A 13,216-nucleotide genomic window follows, 5' to 3' on the forward strand; every position below is an offset into this window, starting at 1 on the left:
GCTTGGCTTCTCTACCATCTAATTCCAAGCTACTGGCCCCATTATCCCAGCATTGGAGCAGCCAGGCAACAACTTGCTCGCCTGCATGGCATCTGAAATTTTTTCACATATCTCGCAACTCACTCAGGGGTAGGGACCAGGTGATTATCTCTGGTTCTGCCTCTTCCTCCTGTTCTTGTGACGACCCCGGTTCATCTTAATCTCTCACTAAGTGAGAGTGAGTGATTTTTTTTAATGTATTTCTTCTGTATAGGGGGGACTGATACTGGCACAGGTTGGTTCTCTAGTTCAGCTGCAGTATCTGTCGCCTGGATGTGAGTAGCTACAATGCTTGTCACTGGCGCCGGAGTTTAGACGAGGGTGGGGGTCACCACAGTGCCTTTCTGTCTGTTGTCCCTCTTTTCCCTCTGAGGGTGCTGCATAATATCATGCAGTGTTTTGTATTACAGTAACTGGTGGCACACCTTTACATACCTACCTTACTGATTCCATTCTTGTAGACATTTCAGTGCAGTAAGCTCTCAAGAGGTGCACTGGTTGTCTCCAAAACAGCCCAGTGAAAACTACGGCAATTGCTAAAACAGAAGAGCTTAAAAAACATGCCCCATTTCTTGGGGTTTTATAAGTTGTTTTTGTTCTCTTCATTGGTTTTGTTCTCCTGTGTGCTGTGCTGCATGCTTCTCTGCTATTTAGCCCTTTCATGCTTCTTATTCCAGTGTGCATGATTTCCTGATTCATCAAATACCCTCTTTCACTGTCCTCATTATCCAAATATATAGATATTACAGGTGCACACTGCCTGTCTTACCTATTGCCTGTGATGATTCCTTTTGCCGTTTTGCTGGAGACAGTGCAGTGAGTACTAGTTTTGTCTCCTTCAAGAATAGTGGCTCATAGTAATAGGAGTGTTGGCTCAGGACATTTCTTAGCACCTAGACTGGACAGCTGACTGTCAGTGTTGGGGAGGTGTGATGAGGAGCCACACAGCAACTTCTTTGGGACACACCATTACGAATCACTGATGTTCCCTGTCCTTGATACCTCTGAACAGTCGTTAAGGCTGTGATGTGGAGCCCATGTGTGGCACTCAATGCTGAGTCGCCTGCCGCAGCAGAAGCTGCAGAAAGTGAAACTAGTTTTCAGCTAGACAAGGAAAATGCTTACAAGCACAGTGACCAAAAGATCGTAAAAAGGCAAGGAATTACTGTTTTTCATTTTCATATTTTAAGCAGCATGTGTTCTTATTTTTTCCATTAGCATATGTATATTAAAAATAGCTATATATAGAAAATACTATGTAATGCATAGGTACTACATATATACATATGTATATATCTATCTAAATTGCTAATTTTGACCTGAGATCTCCCCTGATATATTTTGAGGCGATGGATAAGATAGACTGCGTATTCAAGTAAGTTTCTTTTGAGTTTCTCCCCTCCCCCCGCTTTTTGCGGAGTTACTCCTATTGCCTCTTTACACGTGGAGCTGAGATCTGCTGAGCAGTCAACCAAATCACGTAGAAGTGCAGCCGACGGCAGCGCAAATACCACGTTCCCGACGACTGGGTCTGCGTTCGCAACCCCGCTTCTGCTCCGTGGGCGGCGACACCCCGCTCGCCGCCGAGGCGCAGCGAGTGCGCGGCCGCCGCTGTCACAGGAGGCCGGGCCGGGGCCGGGGCGCCGCTTCGCCCCTCCGCCCCTTGCCTGTGGCAGCTTCTGGAGGTTTCTCTGTGTTCTCGGGTGGGTCGGTGAGGCGAAGGCGCCCCGTTTCCCGCCGGCTGGGACTGAGGAGCCCGCGTTTTGTCGCCCCCCCAGGCTCCTGACGGTGTGGGACGTACCGCGGAAAGGCTGAGGGCGGCGGCGCCGGCGGGCCCGAGGCGGCCCGGGCGGGCGGAGGCGTGCCGAGGCGTGCCCGGCGCTAGGACCCAGGAGGACGCGAGGCGGCTCTTCGGGCCAGATTACGAATTCGCCGTGACTCAGTCTGCTCGGCGCGGAGCGTAGCGGGCGGCGCCGGGAGCAGGTCGGTGTCGTTCGTTTGTCCGTTCGGTGTGGCGGGGCTGGGCGGTCGGTGGGGTGCGCGCCGCGGGGGCCAGAGCCAGAGTGGGCCGGGCGCCGCGATGCCCCCTCCCCCCGGCCTTCCTTCCTTTCCGCCCTCCCCCGGCCTGGGCCCTGCCGCGCAGCTCACCGCGGCCGCCTCTTGTGTTTTCCAGCGAGCCAAGATGGAGTATGAGTGGAAGCCCGACGAGCAGGGGCTCCAGCAGATCCTGCAGCTGCTCAAGGAGTCGCAGTCCCCGGACACGACCACGCAGAGAGCCGTTCAACAAGTATCCTTAGCCGAGGCCTGCACCGCGCGGGCGGGCCGGGCGGGCGCTGGGGAGGCCGGGGGCGGCGGGCGGGGGCAGCGCGGCCTGCGCGGCAGCAGCGGCCAGGCCTGCCCGCGGAGCCGCTACCGCGCGGTGGGCCGAGCCTCCGCCGGAGCGGGCGGCCGTGGCGCGGCGTTTGAACCGCCGAGGCGGCCTGAGGGCCGCGGGGCCGCCTTCCCCCGGCGGGGGCCCGGGCACCTGTTGCGAGCCCCGAGCCAAGGGCCTGGTTTGGTTCTGGTTTTCTTTTGTTGTTTTTTTTTTTCTTTTTAAAGCCCAGTCTCTGGCGCGGCTCCGCCGGTATCTACCGCTTTCCCGGGTTCCCCCAAGCTGGGCCGCCGCCAGCCCCCAGTGGCGGCGGGGCTGGATCGCGGCCCTCGCCCCGGCGGATTGCGCCGAGGGGCTGGGGGTGTCGCCCGGGCCGCCGGGCTGAGCGGGCGGCGCGGCGCGGGGTACGCGTCGCCCCTGCGGCAAAGTGCGGGCCTCCCGAGGTAATCCGGCGGTGGGATTCGAGGCCAAAGCCGTAGCCGGTGGGGGGAGTGCTCCTGGCAGAGCCGCTGCCTGCACGCCCTCGTTGGCCTGCTGGCTCAGATACTGCGCATCTTGCTGCGTTGTGGGGATGTTTCTGCTTGCTTAGAAGCCTGAGCATTAAGCACTCCTCGTTAATATTCACGGGAAGGGGGAAATCTACTGTTTGTGGCCTCTTGTGCTGCTTTGCAGTGTATTTGGTATTAGTGTTTTGGATTTGGGGTTTGTTTTTTTTTTTTTGCTCCCCTAAGTCTGTCTTGATTATAGAAGTGATGAAATAGCAACGTTTTAAGAAGCAGAGATCGAGAGAGTAAAATTTTAAATTAAGACTAATAGAAGCATAGGTCTCGAGAAATAAAGCCTTCATCTTCTGTCTTCTGCTCCTTGAGCTAACCATAGTGCTTTAAAATATCTAGAAGTCCTGAAATTCTACAAAGGATTTAAGCTTATCATCTTGATCCATTTTTATTTAAGGCATTTGCTTGAAGGTCTTCACAGTAAGCAACAGAATTTATTTCAGTAGGTAAGAACATTGTGTGTTTGTGTTACTTATGTTATTTTAAGAGTTTAGCTTAAAGCCAAATTTGCTCCACTCCTAGGCTTTTGTAACAGATGCAGTCAAGCTTAGGAAGGCTTTTGCTCTTATCTGAAAGGTGGAGGTAGTTTTCGTCTCAATCATTTTCTTCTTGCAGCTATGTTTCAGTTTTTTAAGATGCTGTGTCTTCCTCTGAAAAATCCTAAACACAAGTGCCTTAAGTAAAGTGTTCTGATAATGTCCCAAACTTAAAGTGGTGCTTTTTAAAAGACAAAAATGTTTATAGCAACTTTGCGAAGATGAGTAGAAACTGACTGAAGGAAAGTGCTGTTAACTGGCGTTTGAAGTTCATCTTAAATGGTAGTGGTAACTCCCTGGTGTGCTGAAAAACCTGGGCTTTCAAGAAGGCCTCGATATTTTGGCCTGTAAAGGTTAGAGAAATGGCACATTTTTACCATTGTATTTTACATCAGTTGGGGAAAACTGTAATAGATTGAGCTTGACAGGCCATGTCCTGGGACTTAAATATATGTATATATATGTTTAGAGATATGTCCTTTGAGACTGTTTCCACAAAAAAATTGCAATGGCTGTTCTATTGTAGAATGCTACTTAGTAGCACCTCCAAGCAGGGTGGTGATTAATGGTTGCAGACTTTAAGTACTCTTAGTCTATAACTTTTTAGAAGATGTCACTGTGTTGAGTTTGTCGTGCTCTTTGTTTCCAACACTGTTTTGGCACATTTGTGTGCTTAGGAGTCAAATGTAACGAACTGGGGACTACAGGTTAGCCAAACCCCTTTGTTAACAAAGCTATGAATTGGTAAGGCTTCAGATATTTTTCAGATGAAGATATTAGATATTTCTTGGACTAAAACAGAAGAAAATAAAGTGGATGAAGATGTCATATAGAAAATATGCCTACAAGCTATTATTTGATTCCTAGACCCATTAAGTGTTTTCTCATTAAGTTCTCTTAAGCTCACTTCTGCTGCTGCTTCCTGTATGATCCATTGTAATTCACAGTTGTTAGTAATGTTCAACTGTTTTCGTGATTATGCTTCTGAAGCTTGGAGAAGAAGAAAAAAAATTTGAAACGTGTTGCCCTACTTCTTGGATGTTCCTGAAAGAACTCTTTGGCTTGGCGCCTTTGACAGCAATCTTTTGATGTGTGGTTTTTCATTTTGAGAGGCCATGTAGAGTGTTCTGTAGTATTTTCACTTGCCTTGACCATTCTCCTGTTTACATTTCATCTCCTCTGTTTCACAGCAAAGGACTGTGTAGCTGTGATGGGAGGGCATGCTTCTCTAACAAAGTTACTACTTGATGCAAACAGTCTAAGTAGCTAAAACTTAAGTTGCTTGAGTTTGTGATTGAGACACTGGTTGTTGGTCATTGGAAGGAAATTGATCTTTTGGAACTGGAAGTGATTTACTGGGCCGTACAGTCCTAACGTGTATTTGGCTAAGGTTTAGCTACTCTGAATGTTTAGAGATTTAACTAAACAGCAAGTAAAGTAAATGCTTACAGAGCAAGTAATCTTCTAAAAGTCATTTTCTGTTAAGTGTCTTGATTGTTTGCCATACTGATATCTAGTAAGTTCAGTAACTCAGAGGTGACGCTGCATTGACCTAAAATATTGTTTAGCAAAATACCTATCACTACCAGGGTGTGAGGACAGGATAAAAGGAAAATGCCAGATCACAGCTCTAGCCAAGCAGTGGCAGAATACAGGGAAATTTGAGGCAAAAGTACTGACAAGTTTGGGGAAAAACAACGACATGCCTTCACAGCTGTTCAGAAATATAACCATTCTTCCTGCAGTTAATGAGCCTTTCGTTGTGTGGTTTTGTTTTATGAGACCATGGATAAGCATGCACTTCTTGGTATAACTATCTGTGCATTTACAATTAAGCAGATTCTTATTGCTGAAAGCTGAGGCTGTAGCTAGTTAGCATCATAAAGAAGTGTATGTCCAATATTAAAATGAGTAGGTTGCCAAAATCGTAATGGCGGTTGTATTTTAATGCTGAAATGCTTTTATTCATTGTGGAGGGGAAAAAAAGATGTGTTATGGGATTGTGTCTTGGTGGATTCCATAGGTTTGTTAAGGTTTTAAGAGTAAATATTGAAATCCAAAACTGACAGAGGAAGTTGGGGGGTTTTTGTGTGTGGTACTTTTTTTTTTTTAGTGTCTTTACAGATATTTTTAAGGATATGTTAATTTCTACATCTCTCCCTGGATTTTTTTTTTCCAGATTTCACCATAACTAAAAGCTGTTGCTTTGTAAGAAAGTCATAGAAGCTTTTTTTAGATTGTTCATTCTCTGTATATTGTGAGCTTATAGTCACAGCTGGTTGAAGTGATGTAGCAGTACATAACTCATTTAATCTTTGTATCCAAGAAGCTGTAAATGCTGTGTGCGAAGATTCAACTTTCCTTAACAGTTTCTCTCTTCAGAAACTAGAACAACTCAATCAGTATCCAGATTTCAACAACTACCTGATTTTTGTTCTTACAAAGTTGAAGTCTGAAGGTAAGTTCTTGAGGTGCCGGCCGTTTTATTCTACCTTTTTTTTTTCTTTTTAAAAAAACTTATTTTATTTAGCTTGAAAGAAGTAAGAAACTGATGCCTGTGGTCAGTTTGCTGGTTGTTTGCACTCCATACTCATGTAAACTCACCCTGTCAGTAGTCTTCTTGGGAAAAAAAAATTGATAACTTAGTGGTGCTTATAGTTTCAGCCTTGGAATACATTCCATTCTGTATGTCCTATGAAATCTTGCCCTAAATGTTGGACCGTCATGTTTCTATCAGACTGCCATGAGATTGTGGAATAATCATGAGTATACACCTTATTAAATATGCTGCTAAATTCAGTTACGATAACGATCTCCCTAGTAATGAGACTGTTAAATATCTTGAAGATACTAGAGTTGTCCAAAGGTGAGGTCTGTCAACTTGCATTCTGAAGTTTTAATTCTAGTAAAATGCAGTTAGAAAACAACTGGCTACTTACAGTTGTCTTAATCTTTTAGACATTCGTCCATATGGCATACTGTGTAGCCTCTACCAGTTGGTAAATTCAGAAAGTTCTTTAGTAATCATCAGAGTGTGTGAAAGATGGTCTTTGCTGTGTACTACAGCTACCGATTTGTGAGGTCTTTGACAGTGAAATAAATTTGTTTCAATTTGTTTTGGCAGATATGGGTTCTTTACATTTGTTTGTATTTGATGTGTTATGATTGGACTCGATGATCCCAAGGGTCTCTTCCAACCGAAATGATTCTATGATTGCTTGGGTTGTTTTCTGTTGTGTTTTTTTGTTTTTGTTTGTTAGTTTTTCTTGGTGACCTGCTACCAGTGCTTTTTCTGCCTTCTAGTGTTTCACCTCTGGGTTTCTGGTTATGCTTGCTTTTTTCACTTTGAATTAGATTTTAGTTGCATGTGGTCTTGTAGTGTTCAAAGAATCAGCAAGAATGTTTATCTTAAGTTTTAACTAGTGTTTAAGTTGTATTGTCAGCTTACTTCAGAAGGAAGGAAACAGAGAGGAGGAAGAAAGTATGTTTTGGTATTCAAAGGCTAGCGTACATCCCAGTGTTTTTGTGTGTTCTATGTAGGAAGCCTCCTGATAATTTGTAAAGCCTTTGGAGAGTATCTCAAGCTTGAAAGAGAGAGCTTTCAAGACCTGAATGAGCCAGGATATTGCATTCCTGAGCAAGGTGCCAATGTAGATACACCATGTGCTTTATACTATTAGCAGAAAAATAAAAAACACAGAGAGTCCAATAGTAGGAGAAGGTTGTCCCACTACTTTTATTTTTTCTTTTTTTCTTCTTCGCCTCCACCCCTGCCCCCAAGTATGTTTTCTAACCCTACCTTACTTGCTAGTTTCCCCTTCTTTGTTCTGTTCACCACTTAAGGTTCTAGATACTGGTACGTGTTTAGCAATGTGTCATAATTTCTCTTCCCAACAGATCCTCTTAGATTATCTAGTAGCTGTCTTTTACTCTTTTGAATGTTTACACACATCAATCCATTCAGAATAGGATGAAGAGTAGGAGATGCTAACTGTTGCGAAATTATTGTATAAAGCTGTTTTATCTGAGGAAAAAAAAAATAGAATCTTTGGGTTGAGGGGGCAAGCAAATTGGGGAGAAGTAGCAAGTAAACTTCTAAGAGGTGTTGCACTGATACCTTTCACAGATACATCATGTCTTTTGTGAGACAGCTGAGAAACAGCGGTTCCTCCAGAAATGCTCTTGTCCTGCATCAGTGATATTTTCAGAGTCATAGTGTTTTATCCAAAGCAACTACTTTTTAACTTCATATTTCTAGTTCAGGAAACTTGCAGAGTGTTGAAGGTGCCATAACTGAGTCTGATGTTGGTGCTTTTCATAGTATTCGCCAAGTTCTAAATATTTTACCTTGCTAATGAGGGACAACGGAAGGCAGTTGCTTGGATTTGCTTTGAATCCAACCGACAGCCCTCCATCATCCCACATTGGTCCTGCCCAAACAAGGCAAAGAGACCGTTAGAACTGCTGTTCCATAGCTGCGATACTGTTCTGTCCTCTTTTGGACCAGTAGTTGAAAATGTGATGGACTCATCAGGCAGATAATTGTCTTCAGTACAACTGGGAAAGAATTCTTTCCCCTCCTGAAGAGGATTCTGTTGGCAGTTTGTCCTGCAGGCTTGCCAGGTTTGCTGGCTAGGGGAAAAAAATAGTGTGCTTTATACCACAGACAAAAGCATAGATATTCATACTTCTCTAAGTTCACACTTCTGTTATGGCCGTATGGTCCCAGTGGAAGGAACCATGAAAGTAAGCTTCTAAGGTCACTGACAGCTTATTCAATAGAAGTTAACATGTTTGATGGTGCATGAGAAAAAGAGCTTGGTTTGGTAGCAGGTGGGACTAACCTTTGATTCTGTTTTTGCCTCTGTTGAAACCACTGCTAAGAAAACTGTGCCTAACAATACATTTAGGTGACAACTCTTCAGTGTGGGAATTCTGTAATGGTTGATTTAAATGCTTGTTAAATATCGTTATTTCACTGCAGTGGACATTGTACCAAATTGTCTTTGGCCTGAGTCTTATGCCTCTGCAGGCAAATAATTTTGCAAGCAAACTGGCTGTTTCACTGAGGCCTGCTGCTTCTGTGTCTGAATACTTGTGACTTGCTAGTTTTAGGTCTATTGTGGAACTCCTGCACACATGAGATGGTTTTCTTGTTTTTGTTTTTAAATTCTGTGAGCCTTGTTAAGCTGTCAAAGTTTCTTAAGCTTGGGTGTTCCTGGAAACAGGTGTTGCTCTGCTGCCATTTCTTCAGTGAAAATACATGGCCTGGCTTGCAGCTATGGCACATGCATACTCTAGATATAAGCACTTCCTTTCTTTTTTTTTCTTTTAACTAGTGTGCATTTCTAGAAATAGTGTTGTGAATCTAGATTAACCCCAGTGTTACCAATGTCACGGAATATAAAAATGTCAAGGAAGCAGCGTTCAGTCCTGGAAATCAGACAGTAAGCAAGCTGATGGAATAAAATATGATCCCAAGTCATTAAAGATTGAGATATGGGTCTCTAGAATGTATTTACCAAAAGGCATGGTGTTCAGAGATCTTCCTGAGTTGAGTGAGATGGAGTCCAGATTAACTGAAAAATATCTGAATGAAAGAAGCTTGCTGTTACTAATTTATCTGTTGATGACAATATTACTCAGATGATCTGTTAGTATAGGTGTTCCTTCTTCGTTTGGCAGGTATAAAACCTGGCAAATAATGTAGTGACACTGCTCTGCCATGGTGTTGGTTTTGTTGTTTGTTGTGGGTGGTGGTTGGTGGTGGGTGGTTGCTGTTGTTGTTTGTGGTTTTGGCTGTGTGAGGGGTCCCTTGAGCTGTCTTGCCAAGGTAGTTAAGGTACATTGAGGCAGTTGTCCAAAGCATGAGGCAGGTCAGAGGAAGGATATCTAGGTGTCATAATACAGACAATTCATACCTTAAGTGGAAATTCTGAGTTTGTTTTAGACCTTGTTGACCATAACGACTAAATTCCTAAAGTTGTCTGTGTCAAAGCCTTGCTTTGTTTTACTTTCTGTAAATGAATATTTATAAGGTCCCTTTTTTTCTTCCCATCTGAAGCAGACTGACAAAAATAGCATCCTTCTTAATGCATCTGTTTTATCCTTTTGTAGGACAACTTTGTGAATTCACTGATGGTTTTTTATGATTTTTGACCTGGAATTACACCATGCTTTATCTCACACAGCAACCTGAACCTTGTGAATGAGAGTTGGATCTGCCTAGCACCAAATAATCAATAGATTATGGCTATTGTCATTCACCAAGAATACTCTCTAGTCTTCATGAATTTCACTTGGTCGGTTAGGGAGCATTGGGTGTGATGACTCTGTCATAATCCTGCCACAATATTTTGTTATATTGGAATACTATGACATGACATGGCCTACTTGTATCTCAAAGACTACTGTGTTGCCTTCTGGTAACATTTCTCTGTTCCACTCTAGCTACATTGGGACTTCGTAATCTCTACAGACTATTCCTACTATGTTTCTGCATGTATCCCTTCTTTGACTGTGATCAAAGAAACTCTCTTTATCTGGGGTCAGAACTGATGCGGCATTCTACTTGGCCTGGTAGGGCATTCGTGTTGGTGGATGTTTTATATGAAAATTGCAAGAACAGAAGTGATGTCAAAGTTTACCACTTCATAGGTAAGATTTGACATACGTACTGCCTCTACATGGTGAAAAAAGAATGGAACTACAGATACGATATTCTGGTTAAAATTCAAGCAGTCCATCCTTTATTCCCGAACCATACATGTCCTTTCTCAGATCTGCCTTTTATCCGTCTTAGAAAAGGCACGGAGGACATGGTTATTTTGTGCACAGTTTCTTTGAAGCCTTGCATTTGACTCCCTCTCCCCTGTCCACTGGGCTCTTGGCAGGACCTAGGCTAATGGGAAAATATTAAGATGAATGCCTGACGGTCATGATATCTTTCTACTGGTCCGTATAGCCATAGTTATCTATCCTGTTGCAGCTATACAAAGCCTTTGTGATTCTGATCTTGGATTGTGTTTTAGTGACTGACTCTTCACCACATCCTAATGTGGAAACTCTAGTCTTCAGTCTCAACCGAGTAGTATCTCAGTGGGCCGATCATGGCATGGTGTAAGACTCTTGCAGTCAAGGATCAGAATCCTTGAGGTGAACTTTTAGTCAGAAGGTGAATGAGCTGTGATTGAGTACACTACTATTGCCTTTATCATAGGCTTTAAGGATGGTCTTCTAAGGTTATTTCTAAAATGCTTTGGACTTTATAAACTGGTGATAGATAAAGCAGTGTCTCTGCAACTCTTGATCTCATTCATGTGATGACTTAGCCATTCCAAGTACCTTAATTTGACATGGAACATTACCATGGAGGAAGGTCCTGTCCCCATTCTCCCTCTCCCCCAAGTTTTTGTTTCAATAGAAGTCTGCACAGATGGCAATTTATTTTCTGGTAATCATGACATTAATAATTCATCTAGCCCTGCAAGCATAATTTGAAATGGCTTTTTATAAACTATGACTGGGATCAAAAGTGGTCTTGTGGGTTTGATATGAATGTCTTCTGATGAATGTTGGAATTTAAACTTTATCTGGACAGCAGTTTTCATGAGTCCATTCCCTTATGAACTTTCTTGGCATGTTGGTGGTGAAAGATGTTTGAAGCTGAGCAAAAAAAAAGAAAGACCGTTCTGTGACATCAGGTGCTAATTCACCAGCTACTAGTTTCAGGAAGGTATCTTTTGAGCAGGATTAATCCAGGAAAGTGGTTCAGCAGATATAACAGTTTAATTAAAACAAATGCCTCTTTACCACCACCCCCATCTCCACCTCTCCCAAATACCATCATCCCGCATGATGTCATTATAAACAGACTAAAATAACTGCCCAGAAGTGAATCTGATTGCATTACAATTTGGAAGTCAGGTCAGATTAATGTACCCTTGCAGTTTAAAATGCTGCATAACATATGTAGTGTCCTACTTTAACAACAGCAAAACATTTTTTCTCTTAAGTTCGGATACATGAAGAATTACAAAAACAAATTAAGTCTGACTTTTAGTAATGAATGCATAAAGTAATTGAGGTGCATAAATATTTTAGGGGAAACCAAGTTATGAGATAATATATCATATGACTAAAAATTCTGTGTTTTTTCCCTGTATGTTGGCTAATTTTTTCCTTCCCATGCCTTTATAGGGATATTGTAGTGCAGATTTAAGGAAAAAGTTTCTCCTAAGTAGTTGTATGGCATACATACCACATGTGAGAATTGACTGTTTGTTTGTTTGTTTGTTTATTTACTGTCTTGAAAGAAACTTTGAAGTTATTCAGTGGGTGTGCACTCTGAGTGCTCTGCCCACAGGTGCAAGACAGCGAGGAAGGGGGGCAGGGATGGGGCAGAGCTTGACTGACATCCAGACTGATCAGTGAAAATACTCCATGCCATTACCGTCATGCTTCATAATTAATGAGAGTTGGCTTTTCTGGCTCGTGAGACCTGTTCCTGTTCTGCTCCATTTCAATTGACTTTAATTCAGGAGTTCCTTTAGTTTGGCCTTTTGCTCTTCTGCCATTTTTCAGAGGCCTCTGGGCCTTTCTGCCTTTTCCTCCTTTTTTTCTCTGGGATCAGCTGTTCAGGACCAGGTGCTGCTGCCTGAGACTGGCTGCTTAATGTGGATGAAGTTCATGAGGAGTTGCATCGAGTGTCTTCTATATTCTATTTTCATTTTATATATATTACTAGTAGTATATTAGTAGTTTGTTATTTTATTAAACTGTTTTTATCTCAGCCCAATGAGTTTCTCCCTTCCCTTTCATTTCTCCCTTATTGGGGGCGGGGCGGGGAGTGAGCAAGTAGTTATCATGGTTTTGATTGCTAGCCTCACAATAAATGACTTTTGGGGAGTAAGTTGGAGGTAATCAGGGAGTTACTTGAAGCCTTTCCTTAGTGCATCTTACGACCTGAATGTAGTCTGCTGCAAGGGGCGTTTCTTCGTATACTCTTAAGTCAGACTTTCCTACTCAGTGATGTTTGGTTGTTTCTCACGTCACGTCTAAGTGTACTTAAAATGCCAGTATCAAGCAGCCCTGTGTGCTGTTTTCCAACAGAAGGTGTTGCTGGTGTGATTTATAAAGGCACTTCTGTCCACTAAGCAGTACTTGATTCAGTGCAGTTCTGAGGTGCCTCTTACCTGAAAAAATGGCACCTCCTACTCATGAGGCTGTGTGCTGGTGTCTGATTTAGGCGCTCCTAGGAAGCAGCACCACCACCTCTTTCTACATTTTCAGACAGCAGACTCATGAGGCATTAGGATGATGTAACAGTTTCAGCGTGTTTGTTATCTTGCAGTCCTGGGGCAGGTGCAGTTGGTTAGCTGACCACTATCATGAAGCCAAATCTAACCATGTAATGGAATGCTCATTACTACTTCTCATATGCAAGTAAAAATGCCTTTCCTTTAATGCCCAAAGGGAGTGGAACCCCGAAAAAGAACAGAAATATTTTTCAATACCACAAAGAATATTATGCACAGCATTTTTGGTGAGCTCTAGCATTGAATATCTTTACTGAAAGTAATCTAAAGAGTCATATAAAAGCACATCTTGATCCTCCAGTCTGGTGCTAATATCAATAACTAACTAAACATTACTGCTGCTTTTGCAAAGCGTTTTAAACTCCTTTCTTCTATAGTGACACAAATCTCATGCTT

At 43.0% G+C, this 13,216-nt stretch overlaps 1 protein-coding gene across 1 annotated transcript in view; it reads left to right on the forward strand.

Moving 5' to 3' along the window:
* TNPO1 (transportin 1) overlaps nucleotides 1-13,216 on the forward strand; it is an 82,028-nt gene that overhangs the window by 19,489 nt on the left and 49,323 nt on the right. The window contains exons 2-4 of the mRNA XM_065655986.1: nucleotides 1,818-2,022; nucleotides 2,213-2,326; nucleotides 5,886-5,961. Coding sequence (XP_065512058.1) covers nucleotides 2,222-2,326; nucleotides 5,886-5,961 — 181 coding nt within the window. The 5' untranslated portion in view covers nucleotides 1,818-2,022; nucleotides 2,213-2,221. The remainder of the gene's footprint in view (nucleotides 1-1,817; nucleotides 2,023-2,212; nucleotides 2,327-5,885; nucleotides 5,962-13,216) is intronic.

This window comes from Caloenas nicobarica, chromosome Z (assembly GCF_036013445.1).
Source record: "Caloenas nicobarica isolate bCalNic1 chromosome Z, bCalNic1.hap1, whole genome shotgun sequence".
Lineage (NCBI taxonomy): Eukaryota > Metazoa > Chordata > Aves > Columbiformes > Columbidae > Caloenas > Caloenas nicobarica.